The sequence below is a fragment of the Electrona antarctica genome (assembly GCF_951216825.1).
Source record: "Electrona antarctica genome assembly, chromosome: 8".
Lineage (NCBI taxonomy): Eukaryota > Metazoa > Chordata > Actinopteri > Myctophiformes > Myctophidae > Electrona > Electrona antarctica.
This window is the reverse complement of record NC_136789.1, coordinates 14,164,028-14,186,120: the sequence shown is the minus strand read 5'-3', so window position 1 is coordinate 14,186,120 and position 22,093 is coordinate 14,164,028. Positions and strand designations below refer to the sequence as shown.

General features: G+C 41.9%; 1 protein-coding gene across 2 annotated transcripts in view; it reads left to right on the top strand.

The window, feature by feature from the left end:
- Positions 1 to 2,771: 2,771 nt before the first annotated feature.
- Positions 2,772 to 22,093, top strand: part of alcama (activated leukocyte cell adhesion molecule a) — a 79,395-nt gene continuing 60,073 nt past the window's right edge. For both annotated transcript variants that reach the window (XM_079508164.1, XM_079508165.1), the window contains exon 1: positions 2,772 to 3,039. In XM_079508164.1, coding sequence (XP_079364290.1) covers positions 2,979 to 3,039 — 61 coding nt within the window. In that variant the 5' untranslated portion in view covers positions 2,772 to 2,978. The remainder of the gene's footprint in view (positions 3,040 to 22,093) is intronic.

Here is a 22,093-nt window from a genome sequence, read left to right as displayed (position 1 = left end):
ATCCACTACAAATAAATGTAGTGGAGTAAAAGTAGTGAGCAGTTTAATATATGAAACTTAAAATTCATTCTTGATTCTTCTGATATGGGTTTACAGTATAACTTCTAGCCCATGAAATAACTGTCCCTCCCATGTTGTTGGAGAACCCCTGGAACCCCCCCCCCCCCCCCCTCCCAAGGAACCCTGGATCTGGATGTCCTTCAACCTATGAGAATTGAGAACTACTAATCTGGCATACTGTACTGTTGCACCCAAATATAACCTTATTAGCTAAATACGGCAATATATCCCCAGTAGACCTGATTGCAGTCTTTGATGAAACAGATTCCCCAAAGAAAAGGGGATTCGTTTCTTAGATAGAAACTCATAAACGAACATAATAATGTCCTAAGCGCAAACCACTAGTAATTACATTAAATATGTCCAGATTAGATTTACAGGGATGGAATGTATCATCCAACCCTGGCCTGCAGTAAAAAAAAAAGAACCTGCAAGTATTAGCCGATTCTTTCGTCATGCCACCACACCACCAGAGGACAAAATGATTGCCTTTTCCACTGACTAATGCATTTAGGTTTGACTTCAATTTGAATAAGCTAAATATTTAACTAGCCTATTTTTTTTTTTAAATACCATAAATAAATAAAATACAAAAACCATGACTGGATTTGTTTGTGTTCATTTATATCTCACATTTTAAACCATTCAAGTGAATTGCAACAAGATAGGGGATAGAAGTGAGTAAGTGACATTGCCATGACATCACCTTGGAGTACAATAGCTTATCAAACTCTTTTGTACCAGTAAGACGCCTGAGGGACCTGACACCCAGGCGTGCACACATCCGCCTGGGTGACGGCAGACTGCTGGGGGAGCGCTGGCGCTTTGGCATGGGGAGTCAGATCAACATGTGGAATAAATTCTGTAGGCTACTGGCCATATATGGTGCGTGTCTTGAGTGATCAACATATGGAATGTCAGCTCCATATATGGAGATCTAAGGGTGTCTTGATGTTTGATGATGGCCCAGGTAGGGACGGGCCTTCATTTTCGGGCCTTTTGAGAACTCCGGGCACAGCTGCACTAATAACTTTGGGGCAGACCCGTCTAGAGTTTAAGTGGACAGGTGTCAGTCAAGGGAGTTAAAAAAATGTATAGCCGCACACTCATAGCCGCCAATGCATACGTTTTAATGAGGACACAGAGACACCAACGTTTCGGACAGATTATACTGCCTTCTCACCCTGAAGAAGGCAGTATTATCTGTCCGAAACGTTGGTGTCTGTGTCCTCATTAAAACGTATGCATTGGCAGCTATGAGTGTGCAGCTATACATTTTTTTCACTCAGTATTAACTTTCCCATTGGCTGGCACGGTGGCACCTCACAAGGACCAGTGTGCTGTGCATCCTTTTGCTTATAGCATCAGTCAAAAGGGAGACATTGAAGAGGAAGGATGGATGGGGAAGGATCAACATCATATGGAATGTCAGAACAGGTCAGCTCCATATGGAGATCTAAGGTTTGAGGTCAGATGTAGAGTGGCTGGCCAATATTGATGAAATCAGGGATCTCCATATATGGCCTTAATATTGATGACCCCTGATGATTTCATGTGATTTCACGATTCATGCCTGGGGGTGACTGTCCTGACGGGAAATGCACTATTTCATACTGTGAATGCGACCTGCACGGTCGCAATCACTAAAGCCTGGCTGACAGCGACAACTGATTAACCTGCGTAGTGTGTAGCCTAACCTACTCCCAATCTCAGCATTACATGTAATTCGTCCACAACAACTGAAGAAGAACAGCAGCTATAGGGATCTGTGGCTGTGCGTGTTGGGCTGCCTGCTACTGTCGTTTAATCACACGTCATCTGGGGACGGTGGGGAGACAGAACAGACGCTCCAGATAAAACGCTCTAATGGCTTTCAGACTGTAACTGTAACCGAGGGCAATAAGTCATTATGTTACTGTATAATCCGTCCCCTACAGGCAGGCAGTGCGGAGCTGTCTGTCTCAGTGTCAGTGACAATCCCCGGACTTTTTTCTGATTTCATTTAGTGGTACACAGACAGGAAAGAGGAGGGAGGAAGGCGGAGTTTGTTTATTGCCGTATAAAAAAAGTTATTTTTTAATTGTCTCGACGTTTTTATTCAAATAGCTAATCATTTAACAACAACACGAGGCACGAGTTCCACACGTGCAGTCTATTATCATTGACACTGACAATGTGACACTATAGTATGAAGACTAAAAATATCTACTTTAGTTGGCAAATGACAATGATTTACAGTCTGTCTGTCACTGACTGTAGTGTCCTGCTCCTGCTCATGTTAAATTTACACTCTGCCGTACGAAGGTACAGTCTGTGTGTGTGTGTGTGTGTGTGTGTGTCCGCGCCTTAAAACAGACGAAGTTTTACAAGCTTGTAAAACGTGAGCTTGTAGATCGACACGTCGATTTACAAGCTCATGACTTTGCAAGCCACGGCTTGCCTTCGCATATCGGCCGGGTGGGACACCGTTGTACGCGCAAAGTGTAAAATAAAACCAGGCTGTTTTTTTTTCTTTTTTACTGCAGGCGATGCTCGCTTGAAGGTGGGGCAAAAGGCGGAGTTAGCGACCGACATCCACCCCCCCCGGCGAGAAGATTCCTCTCTCTGCTCTACATGCACAGCACTACACACACATCCACATGCGTTTTCACCTTAGCTGCCACGCGCGCGCACACATACACACACTCACACACACACGGACAGATACACACAGAGAGACAGACAGGCAGGCGCTTGAAGAGTGTACAACTTTTTTGTGAAGTTTTTCACCCCCTAGCTTTCTTACATTACACCAGCCTACGACTACGAGTAACGAACTATTCCGGACAATTCTTCTGTTACAACGATATAGATCTACCTCAGAGTCTCCTCTCTCTGCGACCACAGGTGTCCAAAAAGAACTCATTGATTTCGGGAGGATGGATTCGTCTGCTTTCCTGTTGATTGCCCTCGTCGTCAGCACTGGGATGCTTCGTCAAGGTAGGTTTATGTTTACTACTATGTAGTAGTAGAAGTAACCCAAGAGCAACACAGCCACAGAGTGACATTTATTATAATTAAAGTAGGCTATAGTACACAATATCATTCATTTCCAGAATTCCAGTCACGGCAGCCTTTACACAGCGACGCGCTGTATTACCTGTAACCGTATACCCCCCACGCAGATAATGATTTTCCGCATTACGAACAAGAGCAACTTGGCCCTAACATGAATGAACGACACCTGAACTGACGTTATCCAATTTCAATTCAATTCATATGAGCTTTATTGGCATGTAGAAAACATACGTTTACATTGAACATTGCCCAAAGCGAGTGTATAATAGAACAGAATATAATAACAGTCCAACGGCACCAGCTGCTGTGCTGTGCCACCACGCCAAGTTGGCTTCAGCTTTGTGACTCGGCTGTAGTATCGTCCATGCCATAAATACCTAAGTCTTATCCTCCAACTAGTGTCATTTAGTTTACTACACGACACGTCCTCGACTGGTTATCGGGATGGTGTTGAATTTAAACGATGCGAAATAAACGGGAGTCGTCATGCACTGACTCTTCGGGACTCAGACTCAAGAGAGCAATTACGCACGAGGTGGTGGTCCTCCATTCCATAACGCCATTATCATCATCATGCTGTTTGTGAGCAGGGACCGTTGGGGCGACATGATTTTAATTCAGAATAACTTTTTGCACAGTCTAATCCTTTCTCATCATGCGCACACACACCCCCTTCCACATTTCCCCGCTTGGCATGGAGGATGGAGCAGCAGCGCAATTATGGAGCTATTTAGAACCCCACTGTTAAGATGCTACTGCCAGCAGGTCATTTGGTTGTAATTAGGGATGTAATTGTTTAATGCGCAATTGAGGTAGGCACTAGGCAGCCCTACCTATGCCTGCAATACCAACGTGTGAGCGTGCAGTGAGCGTGTGTGTGTGTGTGTGTGTGTGTGTGTGTGTGCGCGCGCGCGCGTGCGTGCGTGCATGCGTTTATCTGCCATATAGAATTAACACTGTAGACTTCTCTGCCCTCAGACATAAACAAATACATAGCCTACACATAACAGGTTAGTCTAGTAATTAACACCTTTGTCTTTTATTTGTTAAGAGCTAAAACCATTTTACCACCAAAGGTGGGGCTTTTTCCTGTGACACATTAACATGTTAAAACGACTGAGCTATAAATAATATCTCTATGGTTAAATCTCAACATTTCTTTTGTTTTTCTGCCTGGGGGTGAGGCGAGGGTTGTATTGCTGCTGCTGGGGCAGAACTCCTATTTCCCCCAGTTCTTATCTTTGGAGCGGTGTGTCTGTCTGTCATTCAATGTCTCTTGCTGTTCACAGAGCTGCTTTTTGTCAGGATGGCTGAAGGGCAGGCTGTCTGTCTGGCCAGTGGGGTGGTGGCCCATACCTCACATTATTTGATCTTATCCGGCCTGTCCCTGTTCACTGACCCATGGGAGGTGGGCACAACTGGGCTGTTTTAGTTCATTTAAGTCATGCTGAAATCAATATTCACCCCCAACCCGAGGACAGATAGACACAGTGGTTGAAGTTGGTATTAAGTGCGATATGTGGGATTCCTCACATCAAAGCAGAGGTACTTTCAAAGGAATTCAAAATATGATCTTAAAAGTAATAGGTTAGTTCTACTGGCTGACATGAGGCAGGCTATGCCATTAATGCTCTTGAAAAATGGGGATAACTGAACGTGCAAAAATGCCTACCCCATCTTCTCTAGGTAGTGGTGTTGTTGTACTGGTCAAATAATAGGCTCATTTACAGTGCTTACGCATCATTCAGAGGGTAGACTACATCCCAGGAGGAGTGTTTGCCACAATGAGTCATGTGAGCAACGTTGCTTTGCCTTGAAATGTTACCCACTTTGCAATGGTTGGAATGCTAGAATTCTGTTAAATATGACTAATGTATCATTAAACAGCCTACCAGGGCTGGGGCATACTACTACAAAAGTAGTTTTGCTGCATCTAGACTACATAACATTGTGTGAACCATAATGGCGCTAATGAAATGGGATGACAGACACAGCTTCATGACTTTGTGCAATAATGCAACACAAGAATGGGGTGAGGCTGGCCTGTTCACCTGTGAAATCTTACATTCATTTGTATTGGGGTGTAGTTCTCACTGAGAACTAAACCCCATTACAAATGAATGTAGAGCATGTCTCATTTAACTTAACAAAAACCTTTAGGACATAGCCACTCCGGTTGAAATGTTGGCACATCACTTATATTAATGTGACAGACAGGCATGATCAACCACCAAGGAATGCTAATAATGCTATTAGTAATAATGTCCAAACTAAAACAAAGGAAGAAGAAATGAAATAAATTTGATGTTGAAAGCCTTTAATATGGTCAACTGTCTTCCTGGAAAAAGAACATCAATCACAGTTTAGTAAGCAGCAGTCATTGCATTGTTAAAATGCATGGCTCCTTTGCACCCCCTAAAGTCATCCATTCACATTAAATAAATTGACTTAAGATTGTTAGCCAGCCAGCCAGACAAGAGGGTGTGACATGCTGTTCGTACTTCAAATTACTTTAGCCCGGGGACGAGCATGTAATACTATCTACATTTGCCCAGACAAGTGAAATAGCCTCTCTTTTTCTGGAGGGAAAATACCTTTGGACAGGGGAGGGGGTGAATCCTGCTGTCACTCTGAGAAGTACGAGGGTACTCTGGGTATGTGGCCTCTGAACGTGGGGGTGAAGCTGGAAATCCTGGGGCCCCTGACACCTGGGCTCCTGGGCCCCATAATAGTATTAGGCAGTTAAACTGACATATAAAACATTAGGGGTGCGCTGAAAGCACCTTTTCAAGCCCCAGTGTCAGTGCTTTATTTTTGAGAACTCATACTGAATACAAGCATAAATGTTCGTTTGTTTATTTATTTATCTATCTTTGCAGGTTTTATGTACATATCACATGTAATAATTGCATGTTCAAAGCAGGATTCTGCCCCTTAGCTGAAACGTATCCTAAAATGACACTACCCAGTCATTACTTACTTATGCCGAGTCCGTCCCTCTGGGTTATGGGAACTAAACAGCCGCCGCATGGCCTGCATCCCTCCAGGTTATGGGATCAATGTCACTTAGAAACACGCAGCCCTCCCTTCAGGTTATGGGAACGACATCACTTGTAAACACAGCTCTCTGTTCGTTGTTTTTGCTGGCAATGAGCGACTACATGCTACACAGTACACCTTTTAAAATACTAGTCCAAAATCAACATTTTGAACACAAGGAACTGACGCATTCAATAAAAAATAGGTTCTTTCCACCAGCGAGCTTCACCGATGCCAAATATTTTAGCCTGGTATCTCTGGCGTGTTCCAGGGCCCCTGTCCAGGTTTCGGCCCTCTGAATCATTCAGGGGCCCCCATATGGCGCCCCTGTCTGAAGGCTAGCTCTACCTTCAACTTCCACAACCTCAGTAGCTTATGCTCTGAAAGGTCAAAGTCTTGTTTGAAGCCACCTTAATCATTCTGTCAGATGGCTTTAGTTTGATCTCCTATTCAACAAGAGCTGGAAATCTAACACGCGGAACTGACTAGTTATGTCATGTTAATAGCATGGAATTATGTTATATGAAGTAATGTTGAAGCAGTAGCAATGCTACTGCTGTGGTAATCCAATATTTTAATTTCACTCCCAGAGGCCCCCCCACTGCTGTGTTCAGCAAGCAGCCTTGACAATGAAAATGGGGATCTCTGTAATTAATTCAATGCTTCTGCATACAAATACCAAATGTACCTGCCATACATTAAATAATGGTACTGTACACAAGGAGGCTGAAATGCTGACATGTTTAATTCATCTTCCTAGAAATGCAAAATGTCAGCGAGCAGCGCATTTTACACATTGGTTCATCAGGTTATGCTGCCAATATACTGTACATACTGTACAACAAGAACCCCAAAAGGAAGAGGTCAAACAACAACAAAAGGGGTTCCCGTCCAGAATGGGCGGGAAACAAAATGAAAGAAATAAATCAAATGTCAATAGCATACAGGGGAAAGGGTAGATGGGAAGAACAAAAGACAAGAGATTGAGGAAAAAATACAGTGAAATATATATGGTCCTTTGCTCTGTACAGGATCAGCTTTCCCAGGGACACAGCGAGAGCATGGACAGTGTGTCTAATGCAGGGGCCTCACTTGGGGGTACCACCTTGTAGCTTGGTCAGGGTCAGAGACCTTTTGCCTTGCTATTCTCTTCCCTGTGAAAATGCACTTTAAATGTATTCAGTGACCAACAATACTCGAAAGCAATATTACAAAAACGAAAATAGAATGTGAATGAGGTCATAGGCTAAGGCTATCTCTCTCTCTGTCTCGCACACACGCATGCACGCATGTGCGCACACACACACACCCCCCTCATCACTTTCACAGAGTAAAATCCTCGATAAACTTAAATTAACACTCAGGACTTTACTGTGCAGTGGGCACATGAAGCAGGGCATAACTCAACAGTAGCAGCAGTGCACTTCGATGTTGTGGGGGGTGAAAGTGCCAGACATTTACTGTGTAGTGGTGGTGGTGATGTCATGGCGAAACTCATTTCACTGCCCAGGAAAGCGTGACAGTATCAAAGCAGGAAGTTAAATGTGATGTTTGCCCAAGTCTCAGCGGGGGAGCCCAGGCTTTGTTTAATGTGCAGGAAAATTAAAATTCAGTGAAGTCCACCTTGCCAAGAAGAAACTCCCAGGGGACGTGCCGACAGAGTCAGGCAGCTCTGAATAACGGCAGGGAAATGGCTTGTGTTATCTTGCCTCTGCTTTCTGATTTGCAGACTCAATTGTTTATAGGCCAAAATGGTCCCAACCAATAACTTGTAATCCAAATAGATATTAAAATAAGGACTTCTTTCCCTTCTTTTTATGAAATCTACCTCATACTTCTTTCCCCCACACAATTCTTTTGATTAACATAATTTATTCATTGTTGAATTGAAACTGTTCAGCGGGACTTGTGTGTTTTTCTGGTTAATTGTTTCCCCTACTACTACATTCAGCTCTGGGACTGTTTTTATTATAATATATACCGTATATTTTCTTTAGGAAATTCTCAGTTCCAAGTCCAACTTTAATATTATTTTCATGAGTTTTCTACTTTCAGCTAAATTAGACAATATTCCGTTGAGATTAACAGGGAAATAATGTGTGTGCGTGTGTGTGTGTGCATGTCTGTGTGCGTGCGTGTTTGGGATGTGTTTGGGGTGTGGCATCATGTAACCGAGACCACAAATTGAACATGAAAGCCTGAGGTTGTGAACTTGTAGATTTGCTATTTCTGTGGCGCAACGCCGATGTACAACAAAGTATCAATCAGGCTTAAGTAAAAAATGGATATGACTGTGTGTTTGTTTAGATGTAAAATAACACTTGTAGGTGGCATTAGTCTCATGTGCTGGTTGGTGAATTGTAAATGGGGAAGTCCCTGATGCTGGCAGGACCGCAGGTCAACAAAGGCTTCTACAGTAAATCACTGTGACCCTGTGTGACAGATGAAGTAACATCTGACTTTTTCACCCTTGTTCTGTGTGATGCTTTTTGCCCAGGGTGATGGGCATCTAGACTAGTGAAGATTTCCACATTGCCCACCCTCCCAGTCCCATCCATTCTGGGCGGGAACCCCTTTTGGTGTTTTAAGCATTATGTTATACTTTAGCTATTGAAAAATATCAAGCTAATAGTGCTTGAGTGCTGAAAAATCGTGAAAATGTGGCGCAAATGAATATATATTCTTTCAGAGCGAACATTTTTAACTCAAAGCTTTGCTTCTGGGGGGGTCTCTGGAACAACATATTTTCAGGTGGGGGTCGGCGGCCAATTACATATATTTTTGGGGGTCCTTGACATGAAAATGTTTGAGAACGACTGACATAGAAACATGGGTTTTTCAGAAAACTGTTATGATTTAGAAGGCATTTGTAGAATCGTCCTCAGGTCTAAATGGGAGTAATTCCAGATCTTCCAAAATGGGACCTGCTTGTCTGACCTGAGTAAATGACTTCTAGGAAAGCTACACCCTTACAGTATAGCACCTTCAAATCACTCTAGTCGCGTAGAGGTATATAAAAATGTATTAAAATATGAAATCAATATTTTCATTGTTGAAAAGCGGAGTTACATCATGAGTGAAAGATTAGGAATGAATGCGAGTACAAAACAGATAGCATGCCTTCTTATTTGAGTGGTGATGGTAGTGTACACACAGACATGTGCCTAGTCACATAAAGCAGAGATGAGCAGTGGGAGAATCTGTCAAATAAGCTTTAAATGAGATACAGTATGCTGGGTTTATTTTGTGTGTGGGTGTGCATGCACGTGTGAGTTATTTATTCAGAAGCTTCTGCAGGTGGTTCATGGCGTGTGTAGTTTCAAAGCCATATTGATAACTCAGATCCTTGTTTACTTGTCTCTTTTACTCCTTACTCCTCACCAGTAATTCAGAGCCAAAATAAATAGTCACAGCTGGAGTCGGATGCATTGAGATGATTTTTTTTAATTAGTGGAAACTGAAAAGATGACAATGTTTATGACTTGCAGAATTAATTATAAATAATTGCACATTATGAAGTTTCAGCCACATACAGGAAATGTGGCTGAAAATGATTGTGCTAATAATATGAGATTACTGCATCAAACATATTACCATGGTATGACTAAACAAATCTAATTTAATTGAAATGTATTATTTACAATAAGAATGGGTTAGGATTTGAATGTAAAATTAAGATTTCCACATTTTAGGTTCATTTGATGCATACAGTAAGCAAGTAGTAACAGGTCCATCTGAAATCAGTTACATTAACCACTTTCAATGTGACGTCAAAAACAAATTTCTTGGTATGCCACCATGACTAAATGTGAAGACCATAGCTAGTGATTTGAATAACTCCAGCCTAATGACTCAAACTGTTTTTATCTCCGCTAGGCCAGAGTCCGGAAGTGTTTTCTTTGGGGTGTATTGTGCGTGAGTGCGTTTTTTTTATTTTTTTTGCTTTGTTCCAATTATGTTCTTTTCTGTTCCTGAGTAAGTAGGCAGCCAGCCTGCCAGAGGTGTCTTCAGGGATGAGACACCTGCCTCCAATCATCCTCAGGAGCCTATTTAAGCAGGCCGGCCAGAGTCACTTTCTCTCTCCTGATCATCAATCATTCATTGATCCTCGCTCTGGGTACGCAGAGGTCCTGGGTTCAGGTCCGGGATAAGCCCCCATTTTCATCATGAACTTGGTTGTAGTTCATAACAAAAATATGTGAGACCACAGTCAAGAAATAATGCAGATAAATTGTCTAACAAACTATAAATAGCTATACATAAATCACAAGGTCAGTCAGTCAGTCACTGTACACCTCATACACAGGAACAAAAGAATTTAATCACAGCCTGTGTGTGTGTGTGTGTGTGTGTGTGTGTGTGTGTGTGTGTGTGTGTGTGTGTGTGTGTGTGTGTGTGTGTGTGTGTGTGTGTGTGTGTGTGAGACTGTGTGTGACTGTGTGTGTGTGTGTGTGTGTGTGTGTGTGTGTGTGTGTGTGTGTGTGTGTGTGTGCGTGCGTGTGTGCGTGCGTGCGTGTGTGTGTGTGTGTGTGCGTGTGTGTGCGCGTGCGTGCGTGCGTGAATCTGGAGCTAGTCTAGCAAACATGCTGCATTGCTGCCAGTAGGTAACACTTGGACTCACATTTTTTAATAAGTCTAATGATACCAGATTTACTTCAACCAAGGCGCCAGAAATGTGATAAATGTTGCCTATAGTTGTGTAGTTTAGTGGGAGGGGATTAGATTATTTGTTCCAAAATACACCATATCATTAATGCATCATCCAGTCAGCCCCAAATTGAAATTGCATGTTGAGGGGCCTTTATAGAGCGCACCTGTTAGAGCGCGTTGCACTATTTCAATTTTTGTAGAAACCATTTCCAGCCCATGACTTGCATAGCCCTGGGTAGGCCATCCGGCCTGACGGAGAGCCCCTTTCCAGTTGACTATGTGCTACCAGCAAACTATCATGTAAGTGAGCGTTGACTGTTGTGTGCATACACTGGCACTGAAAATGTCAATTAAACCAATCATTTGTTGATTGACTGAGGCACGTTAGTGGTGCAACCAATGCAGCTGTCTTGGTGATAAGCATTAGGTGCTAAGCCAATTTAGCCAAGCCAAATAGCATTAAAGGTGTCTTTAATAGCTTGATCATTAACTTTAAGTACATGTAAAAGATGCAGCTATGAATGATTTGCCTGAAATCGTTCAGTTCACGGGACATCTTGGCCTCTCTCTCCGCCCCCAACCAACCCTTGACCCTGACCCAAATTGCTAGTCATAGTGATTTTGCTGCATAATGTAAACCAGTTGTTCTCAGCTTTGGTCCTGGTGAGCCACACTACTGCCAGCCCTCTGTTCATCATGCAGTGTCCAGTTTACCAGGTGTTGCCTAAATGTGGAGTGGACAGCTGGAATTAAAACCAGCGGGACATCAGCTGTGTATACATAAGCCGAGAATCACTGATGTTGTTAACATTATGATTACATAAAGCATTTACCTATAGGCTTATGACCAGAATTTTCATTATACATTTCCCCCCGAAGCAAATTGTTTTTTAGAGATGATTCTAGTACTATTTTGTAAACTATAGAGATAATACACTAGCTTTCTTCTGTTAAAAAAGTACATTATGGTACCATCTAACAAAAGTACCTTTCCACTCTTTTGCAGAAGCTTAATGTTTGTATTGGATGGTGAAACTCTCATAGGAACATGTCAGTGCTCACTCAAAGGAAAAAAGATCAATAGCCATGAATGTTATCTTAAGTGGACAAGACTGCTATTATGGAAAACAACAAAAGCAGTGGTTATACGTGTAGCCTTAGATGCCAATTAACCAGAAGGCTGCAGGCTTTTTAAAGTAATGTGAAGAGAGAAAAGAAAATCTCTATTGCCAACTTTAATTGAGATGCCTAAAAACAAAAAGTTACATACGGCTCAGGAGAGCTCTGTATCCAGGCTCTTAGCATTGACTGTTTAAGCACCAAATAATTTTCTTGAATAGGCACCCTATATGCACGTGTGGGGGCATGACTCAGTAGCTTACCATCATGAGCTACTGTTTTCCTATGAATATAAGACAGTGGGAAGGGAGCTGGACAAAACAATTTGCTGAAAAGTGCTATGGCGTAGACTAGATAGAAGAAGCATATCTGAATGAACCTATATCATACATAGCCATTGACTGGATGGTGCACAAATTAACCCTGGCAAAGACTGAAAGAAGCACCAATGTGAAATATAGTCTTCCAACTGGACACACTTAATGGAATGTCTTTGTGGCTGCAATTAGAAGCTTCTGCGCTAAAATTGAGTTATGCAAGCTAATGTCTCAAGCTGCGAGAACAGTTCCACTCTCTCCCACCCCGCATTGTTAACCTTTGATACAGATTTCCTGCTGAAAGGCAGGAAAAAAGTGGCCAGTAGTATTTCATCCCAAATCTGATTCCCTTTTCGGGCCATTCAGAACAACTGTGACATTCACAAAGACACACACATCCACTTTCTGCACAGTAACTCAATTCTGATCAATTTCGTCCCTTTCTTTGACCACATGAACCCTAGCGTCCAAATTCTAGGCATGTCATGATAGGGGAACATTCAGTGTTGTGAGCTTGTTGATCGGCTTTTTTCGACGAAGAGATTTAGTGTAGAGTGGGAAAACTAGGGGACCATGTATATACCTCTGGGTGACCTCTGTCAACAAAGTATATAGAGTTTAAGTGGTTAATTAATCATTCCTCACTGACCATGCTATTAGCACACAAACACTATGCTGAATGTCCATAAAGCATAAGAGCAGTGTATCCTACATACTGAGCGATAGTGTTACACTGCGCATGCACGCACGCGCGCGTGTGTGTGTGTGTGTGTGTGTGTGCGCGCGACAGTGCGTGCGCGTACTAGGTTAGAAGTATGCTTGAGGGCAGAGGGCATAGTGTGCACGCACGCACGCACGCACGCACGCACGCACGCACGCACGCACGCACGCACGCACGCACGCACACACACACACACACACACACACACACACACACACACACACACACACACACACACACACACACAGAAGGGGATGTGGGGTGTGTGTTATGACTTTAGCCCTCCTGGAAGAGAATAGTGGCTGACAACATGGGCGCTAGTAGACAGGAAAATGGGTCATGTTGACATTGCTTGCTACATTTAATTGGTATCTCCCGGTGCCTTCACAAAGCAAGTATTCATCCCGGGTTTTCCCCTGAAGGTCGCTGATGCCCGATGAAATCTATACAGTAACAGTTGTACATCACTGTGTGCGTGTCCGGCTCAAATGTCCATCTCTTGCTGTATGTGTCATCGAAAAATGTTGTAGGACTAGACTTTGACAGCAATGATGTGCAGAAGTGCAACATTGTAGTTGTTCGGTTTGTCGTGGAAAAGAACAGAACACAGTAAAATCATGAGTGCTAATTTAATCCTAAAACTGTACAAAAGTAACCAAATAGACCTGTAATTTGCACACTCTCAGAGTTAAATTAATACTTAGGATTTTACAGTGCAATATGTGTTTTGGAGTCTGTACGGAAGAGCTAAATGCTCTTGTGAAGACTGGAATGGAAATTGAAAATCCAATTTTGTGTCCTCTTAATGAGAATTTTGCTACTGAGAATAATGATGAATGGTTTCTGCTCCTTCTGTTCTTGTGACATGCAGGCGTTCTTGTGTTGGAGCATAAAAAAGAAGCACAGAGACACGATTTTCTTCACCGGCTGATTACACAGCTATTGCCAAAACCGCAGGGAGCAGGCAGCATCCAGCATCCATATATTGTGTAGATTTTCTTTTACACATTTTCACACAAGTCTTAGAGCACAACCATATCAAAAGCAAAAAAGGGACTGCAACTTACTAGGCATGCCTTTTGAGTTTCAAAACTGCCCACCAAAGTTATTTTTTATGATGAAGGGGAAAAAGCGACAAGTAGGTCAAGGGAAGAAAAGGTAAAAGTAACGTATGTTGTATTTTACAAGGGCAGTATAAATCACCCTCTGTTGGCTGCTTGACCATGGCTGAATGATAAACACATCTACCTGCTTGATGTAAAGGGGTACTTAAGTTTGGGGCGGGAGGTGGATTGCCGCATAAACATTCGTCTCCTCGCTTCCAAAGAGATAAATATTTCCACATCTCAGGGAGTCAGGATTGGTTGGAAGCAGTGGTGTCTATATGTCATCGTGGTAATGAAACATTCAGATGCACAAAGCCGCTCATTTTGTCTGTTTACTTACTGCAGTGCTACGCAGGCTCCACAGTTAGATGAGTACAGAAAAATGTAACCTTAGGCTGTGTTTGGAGGAACGTTTATAAAACATTTAATTTAATTAGGTACTGGCTTATTGTTGTCTAGACAAAAACAAAAAAGCAGCAGCAGCGAGAACCAGGCCAAACATAAAGAGTCCATGGCCGACAATATATATAAATGGTTATTTTTAAAAGATTTGTTTTTGGCTTCTCTGCCTTTATTGATAGTATCAAGTGAAGATAGACAGGAAAGAGGGAGAGAGAGAAGGGGAGAGACACGCAGCAAAGGTCGTCATGAACGGGACTCGAACACACGGCGTGCTGTCAGGCCAAAGCCTATATGTGGCATGCGTCTGGGCCACTTGGCCAGTGGGCGCCCGCATGGCTGACAATAATAGTTAGGATACTGTTTTTGAAATGGAAAAGCAGCATTATTATTATTATTATTATAGTCGGTGTGTGCTTGCCCTCCACCGTGTTCCATGTTGAACATAACAAAAAATAAATGACAAAAATATATATCTCACTTTGTTTGTTGGAATTCATTATACCAACCGGAGGCTTGTGCTGCTCATGTTTATGCAGGGCATAAACATGAACATGAACATTTATTTTCTTTGCTTGACATCTAATGAGGGCAACCTGGTGACACCTCCAGAGCACGCAAGGGTGGATGGTAATCCTACAGCTTACGCTGTGTGAAACCAGGGCTTTCAGGTTTAGAGCTGATTGCCACCTCTGAGATTCAGAAGTCTTCAGTGGTCGATGGTTCTTTTCATGTGACAATGGCAGTGGATCAGTAGTCCTTACCAGCAGCTGAGGTTTCAGTCCTGGGAATTTGGCCCAACCTTGTCCTAGAGTGGACCCAGCAGGAGCATAGAATTCATCCATTAAAAGGAGATTATCGCTGAAAGGCTGTGCTTTGAAGAAGTATATTATTCCTACACCCTAGGAGATTTATGCACGTTAGCGGACATTTACTACTGTACCCCACACAAAGGGGACTAAAAAATGAGTTTGGCCTCCCCCTGGTGACAGACGCTGAGGTATAGACATTCCAGGGAAAAGATGGGAAAAGGTGGCATTCATTTTAGGTGATTTCTCTGGTAATCATGGTACATTTTGTGGTTGCCAACTGTAGTACCGTCAAACCTTCAGTGTTCAGATTTTCAGTATTCCATCTCACGAAACGGCTTATTTTTAAGTCACTGCAATACTAGCCTATAGGCTAGTACACACTATAAACTAGTGTAAGGAAGGAGAAAATTGCAAGTCTTTAATGGTTTAATCTTGAGCACATTCACTTATATTAGGCTGCTTGTACTTCCACAGTGCAATCGATTTTCAGTCAACAGTGTACGCCCTCCTCATTATTTGGATTTGTGAGGGAGTAGGCTGAGGGGACCGGAAAGCCTGCCCTGTCTGCCCTACCATCAAAAATTAATTTGGCATTCTGTTTAAAAGACATCGTTATGCTGCAGCTGTTCTGTTTGTTCAGAAGGTCTGTGGTAATTGAGGAATTATTCATTTGAAGTGAGATACAGTATGACTCCAGCTGCGTGCTCATCTAAGGTTGTGTATACTGCCATGGGCATCGTTTCTGTTTTCTTCCTTTCCCTGACTACTAGTCCGTATTTCTCTTAATTATTCTGTTTCACTCTGATATATCACAGAATGGTATTTTCATTTATGATAAGAAAATACCGGTATATAAATAATTTAGTTTTTCAATCCTATAAGTTAAAGACTTGCATTCACATCATTAGTGATACCATCCACTTCAGTTACAATGTACAAAACTAGCAATGTCTTGACCTTCACGACAAAACTCGTTCTTTTTAGCTTGTAGATCAAATACGTTTGATGTTTTTTCAACAAATGTTTATTATTTTTGCTAAATGTTTGTGTCATTACACTGATTGTGCAGACTTCAGTTTTGTGGACTTCTTTATATGTAGCCCTTGTTGGTCTAAAATCATCATCAGTCTACAGTTGTAATTTGTAAACCCATCTCAGATTTTCTGCTAAGTGGTGCAGTGCAAAATGTTTGGCTGCTTTTCCCTTTTCCTTTATTACCATTCATGTCACACTTTGAAGCAACAAGGGACGGGATGCAATAGTGCAGAGGAGGAGAGGAGAAAATGCAAATGGCATCATAGATGATGGTTGATCTCCTCAAGCAGATGTTCTCCAAATCTCTTCTGTAATGTGTACCAAAATATCAGTTGAAATATATTTTTGCCTCATTGAATTATCTTTTTTCATCTGTAATTTTAATTCAAAATTATTCTTGTGGTTTATGACTTCATGAACACATAGAACCTTACCCTATTTGTTGACCCTATTAATCTATACTCTATAATTCTTTCCCCTCGATATATCAAATATCTCTGCCAAAAAACTGCTGATCTACAAGCTCACTACACATATCAGCACCAATGCACCATGAAGCATTGTGAGCTAGTAAATCGAGTATTTTCGCTGAATGTTCACACCACAAGACTCAAGGGTTCATGTGGTTAATGGCTCAAAATCTGAAAAGCAGGAGATTTGATTGGGCTCATGTGAAAAGTCATACGCTTTGCTTCATTGCAGAGAATACGCTTGGGCATTATGTGTACAGATGTGAGGAGATGATTTTAGCAGCTTGGCTCTCTTGGCCACTACCTCAGTGTAGAGTTGCTGCTGGTGAATGGTCGGACACACTTGTGCCCCACTAGTGGTGAGTTGTAAGGATAGCGGTGTTGGTCGGTAGGCAATGAGAGTGTGTGGTTCAAACCACTTTGGTGTTAAAATCGCACCTGTGTGAACTGAGCGGTGCAACTATACATTTATAGTTACTGTACTGTACTGTACTGTACTGTACTGTACTGTACTGTACTGTACTGTACTGTACTGTACTGTACTGTACCGTATTGTAGTGTAGTGTGCGGGGGTCCCAAGAACATCCAGACCCCCAGGAACGCCCAGGTTCCTCCAGGGCTCATACTGTAGTGCACTCTGTGCCACTTTACTCTGTGCTGTACTCTACTGGCCACTTTAGGCGTTGCAGCTGTCCGTGGTCAGACATACGTACATTACAGACATACATACATAGGGACACACATAGCTGCGTATTGGAGCGGAGGCACCGCTCAAAAAGCAGCACAGCCTCTAGCTGTCTTTTAGACTCTTGTGTTTGTTGTTTTGAGCCCAATCTTTTCTCTTTGTGTATTATGTTGATTTGTATAGAAATCATTTCAGTGTAGACGGCGCAATTTCAGATGTAGCCTATATCAGACAAAAAGACCGGCCTTAGGCAACGTCGTGAATGAGTATGATCAATTGCCAGTGATTCTGGCATTCATCACCAGCCCTGACAGCCAACTATAATTATAATAATGGAGACGGTCCAATGCTTTAGCGTCAGTACCGTTATTATATGATTATTATATGATTGGATTCCTTAACATGCACACTATTTTATACACGTGATGTTCAATTACAACCTGTTCAATTTAGCCAGTAATGCACTGATAATGCACCTGCCTGCGGTTTAGAGTAGTAAGTATTCTAACACATTATCTGTGATTGTGATAAATAGGCTTAATTTTAGAGCATGGTCCTCTATCCTTCCAACAATAAGATAGTGGTCCATGCACCCTGTGAGGAAGTACTTTGCTCGGTTTACTAATATTAGGCTATGCCTAAACATCTTTGTAAAACTAAAAATGACCCAATAACATTCAGGCATGTGCTATTTATAATTTAGTTTACTGTGCCTTTCCCAGCCACCCTTATTAATTACATTATTAGTCAGTAGTACACATCACCAACAGACCCATTGTAGAATTCACTATCAATTCAGTAGTCTACAGTTACACTATTTATAAGACTTATTTTCCTTTGTGTTTCACCACTGACTGACCAAACCATGTAACAATTAACCAATTGTTCTGTACTGTTTTAGTCATAGATCCTTTCTTAACACATAGTGTTAAAGTTCTAACTTTCATCTATGATTCATGGCTGAGTGCAAGGATGACTTTTGACTTGTACAGATGACTTACACAGTAATGCTTTTGTAATACAATCCTGGGCGAGAACAAAGCACATGAAGGCTAGGCAAGTTGGTACAATAAGCTGATGTCTTCTGCTGAAGACAGCAGCATTAAGGTCTAATTTTATCTTCTTGACTGGATGGGAACCACATGAAGCTGAACTACTTTTGGTCCTTATTGAGGAAATACCAGGGGGGATCTCCTGTTCATCTCTCAGTCAGAGATAACACCAAACACTACCATGCACTCTTTCAAGATAGCCGCAGTGCTCAGGTATTTGAAACTGGACTGTCCTCTTTACTTGAAAATACACCCCTAACTCACAAGAAATGCACAAGAGTCGCAATTGTTGTTGACTCGTACATTTCTCTTCTCCAAAACAGAACCTTTCTTCCTCAGTGAAAGCTTTAACAAGGCTATTTTCCCTTCCAAACTGTGTTTTCCACTGATAACAAAAGCAGACTGGGTGTTTTTTTTCCAAGACACTGGAGAAAACTAGGCTATATTTCACCCCACCTGCTACAGGGATGCAGTACATACTCTTGCAGTTACTGTACCTGATAATGAGACTGGTCGTTAGTATGTTTTTCTGTATGCTAACGTGGCAGACTTCAGAAAAAGGGCTTCCTATTCATCATCTGAAAGACCACAATACACAGTTGTTTTCATCAACTCGTTTATGCGTTTTGCTGGTCTATACTGACCTTCCCTTTTCTGTCTTTTGTCAATCTGGTTTGTCATTCTCTAATAGCGTTGCTCACTGTATGAACTTTAACTCTGCATCTCCACTTCTCCTTTCTCATGCAGTCTAGTCTCAGTATAGTGCAACATTTATTTTCCACGAGGAACGGAACAATGACCTGAACAAATGACCTCATCCAGAAAAAAAATACTGTTTGTTAGCGCGGAGTTTTTCAATTATGACCACTCGATCAGAATCTGTATTCTGTTGTGAGAGTCTCAGAGCGAGTGTGTGTGTGTGTGTGTGTGTGTGTGTGTGTGTGTGTGTGTGTGTGTGTGTGTGTGTGTGTGTGTGCACAATACAATTTACATATCTGCTTATACAATGTTAGGAGCATCTACAGTGCAAAGCTGACGAGTTGGGTGTCTCAATAGATCAGGTTTCAGATAGCACACTGTTTACTAGTGCTTGCAGGCATTATGCAGAGAGGATTTAAAGGAGTCAACTTTGGCTCTAGGAAGGTTAGGGTCAGTTTTAGTCATCCATCACATTTTATTGTTCACATTTTTCATTACTTAAGTTGCCAGAGACTATTTGTTTTAATGATTAGGAAGTCATAAAAGAATAACATCCTGAAAGCCATGCCAAGACAAAATACATTGTTAAGACTCAATAATATGACAGTTTTTGATACTATGATGGTAATTGTTTCAGAGTATTTGTTTTGATATGTTTTTGATCTGAATTGCGGTCACGTCTTGTTTTTAACTCTGGAGTTCTGAATCACGCGTCTGCACAAAAAAGGTACCCTCAGGTACTAATAAAAAAAAACTTGAAAAACCTTAAAACTGTGTGATGTACAAATAAGCACCAAGGAGATGATTATTCCCAACCCCCACTCCCATATCTGTAACTTAAAGAGATGCTTTGAAGTTGCGTGTAGCTGCAAAGGGCTTGTTTTGATTAATTTAGTTGTTCCTTTACAAATCAAATGTTTATTGCCCCGAAGAGCTTAGCATTGTCATATCCATCAGGCTAATGCGAATGCAAATCATGCTGTTTTATAGCACATTATACCTATTTACATACCTGTTAAAGTGGGAGATAGATATACAGTAGTGGGACGGAGGGGGCAATTAAGACGCACGTTAGATGTATTTAAGTAGTAAGACAGAGGGTGCACAAGTTGAAGTTGAAGTAGGACAGTATGTTCTTTGTGCATTTAAACTGGAGTCTCCAAAAGGGTTTTTATGTCAAGCTAAATCTCGCAGAGGCCTTAAGGGCCTGATTAAGAAAGAAATCTCTCACTGACTGCTGGAGGGCAGAGTTCCAGTTGTTTGCGGGAAGACCATGCAGCCGTGTGCGCTGTAACGTAAGGGAATCCCTGTGGGCGTGTACCACACCAACAGTGATGCAGATTGTATGCCCTGCCCTGAACAATTAGCACAAGTCTGTGGTACTTGATATTTTAATGAGACTATTACATATTGTAGGCCTTAACCAGTTACAACTGGGAACACGTCTGCACTGCATACGTTAAGAAAAGTAAGAAAACTCTTAGGATTTAGAAGGCACATGGTTGCTGTCGGGCAGAAACATCTCCATATTCTGTATCTTTGTGTTTTTTCATAAATGAATGCCCTACTTGATCATACTATAGTGTATGAGCACTATTCTTTTATTTGAATTGTGAAAATTAACAGTTTTGGATACAATGAGGGTTCCACCCGATAGAGATGATTTGTGCAATCGGCCTCGGGTCTATTTGACTACTGGATGACAGTTCCAAAGGGTTATATGGATTTTAAAATTTATGTTAGCAGAATGATCATGGCAACCCAATTCTCCACAGTTCCATCTCATGGAAGACTGTATGCCTCGTGACAGAAATGGCAAACAGTAGAAATGTGTCCTGGGGGCAGTTCTATATAACATAAGCCATATTTTGAGTGCGAAAGACTCTGGAGGTAAACTATGTGTTTCTAATCATCATAAAATGTCCCTAATTTCCTTTTATTTATTAAGGAGCCTTAGCTGTGGTGGCCCCCTAGGCTTAGCTTGATCAAGGTGTATCAGATACCCTGCTTCGGTGCCTTGTTTTCACCCTTTGAAGTCTGAGGCGGATCGGGGCAAGTAAAGGGTTGTCAGGATGTTAACTTTCCTCTTTGAGTTTAATGACCTAGAAATGTTTCCATATTTCTCTTTTCTTTTGAAGAACTCATTTGAAAGTACTGCATTTCCTTTAAACGGTCAAAGGGGAAGTCTTATCTGAAAGAATTCCTGGGGAATGTGATTCACAATGTCATCGCTTTCTTGCTATGGTCATACCTCATTCACTTGATAGCTCTGAGACAGCTTAGTCCTTGTCTTGACATGGTTACGACTAACAGGCCATTTATTGCCTGGTTCTAAACCTTTGAATCCGCCCACTCCACTGAGTTGACTGATTATGGTCTGGCATCATGACATGAAACAGCGGTTTCTCGGTTGAAAAAAAGCCATTATCCAATGAGCGCCACGGGGGGGGACTAAACGATTAGCCAATCGGAGCCACTGGCGGGACTAACACCATTTTCAAGCTGTTGTGAAGTTGTCAAGCATTGTGAAACCAGGGAGGAGTAAAAACTAAAATGACAAGATAGACCCCGCTATTGAAGCTGTTCTAAATCGATTAAAAGTACCAATTACTTGTGTAATGGTGGTTCTCAGCAGCTTATACTGTATATTGGCAGCTTCTGTGGATGGTGATTGTGCAGCAGCTGGGCTGATTGAGACAAGCTACACTAAATCCAAACAGCATTATGGCTTTGAAGTATGTTTATTTTTTTTCAAAGTAGAGATGATTTTTGCGTCGCATGGCAAGGTGGTCACTTAAACTTAAACCAAAGAAAGCCTATGGCTTGTTTCCATTGGGGTCCTTCACACTCAATTGATCAAAACATTGAATGA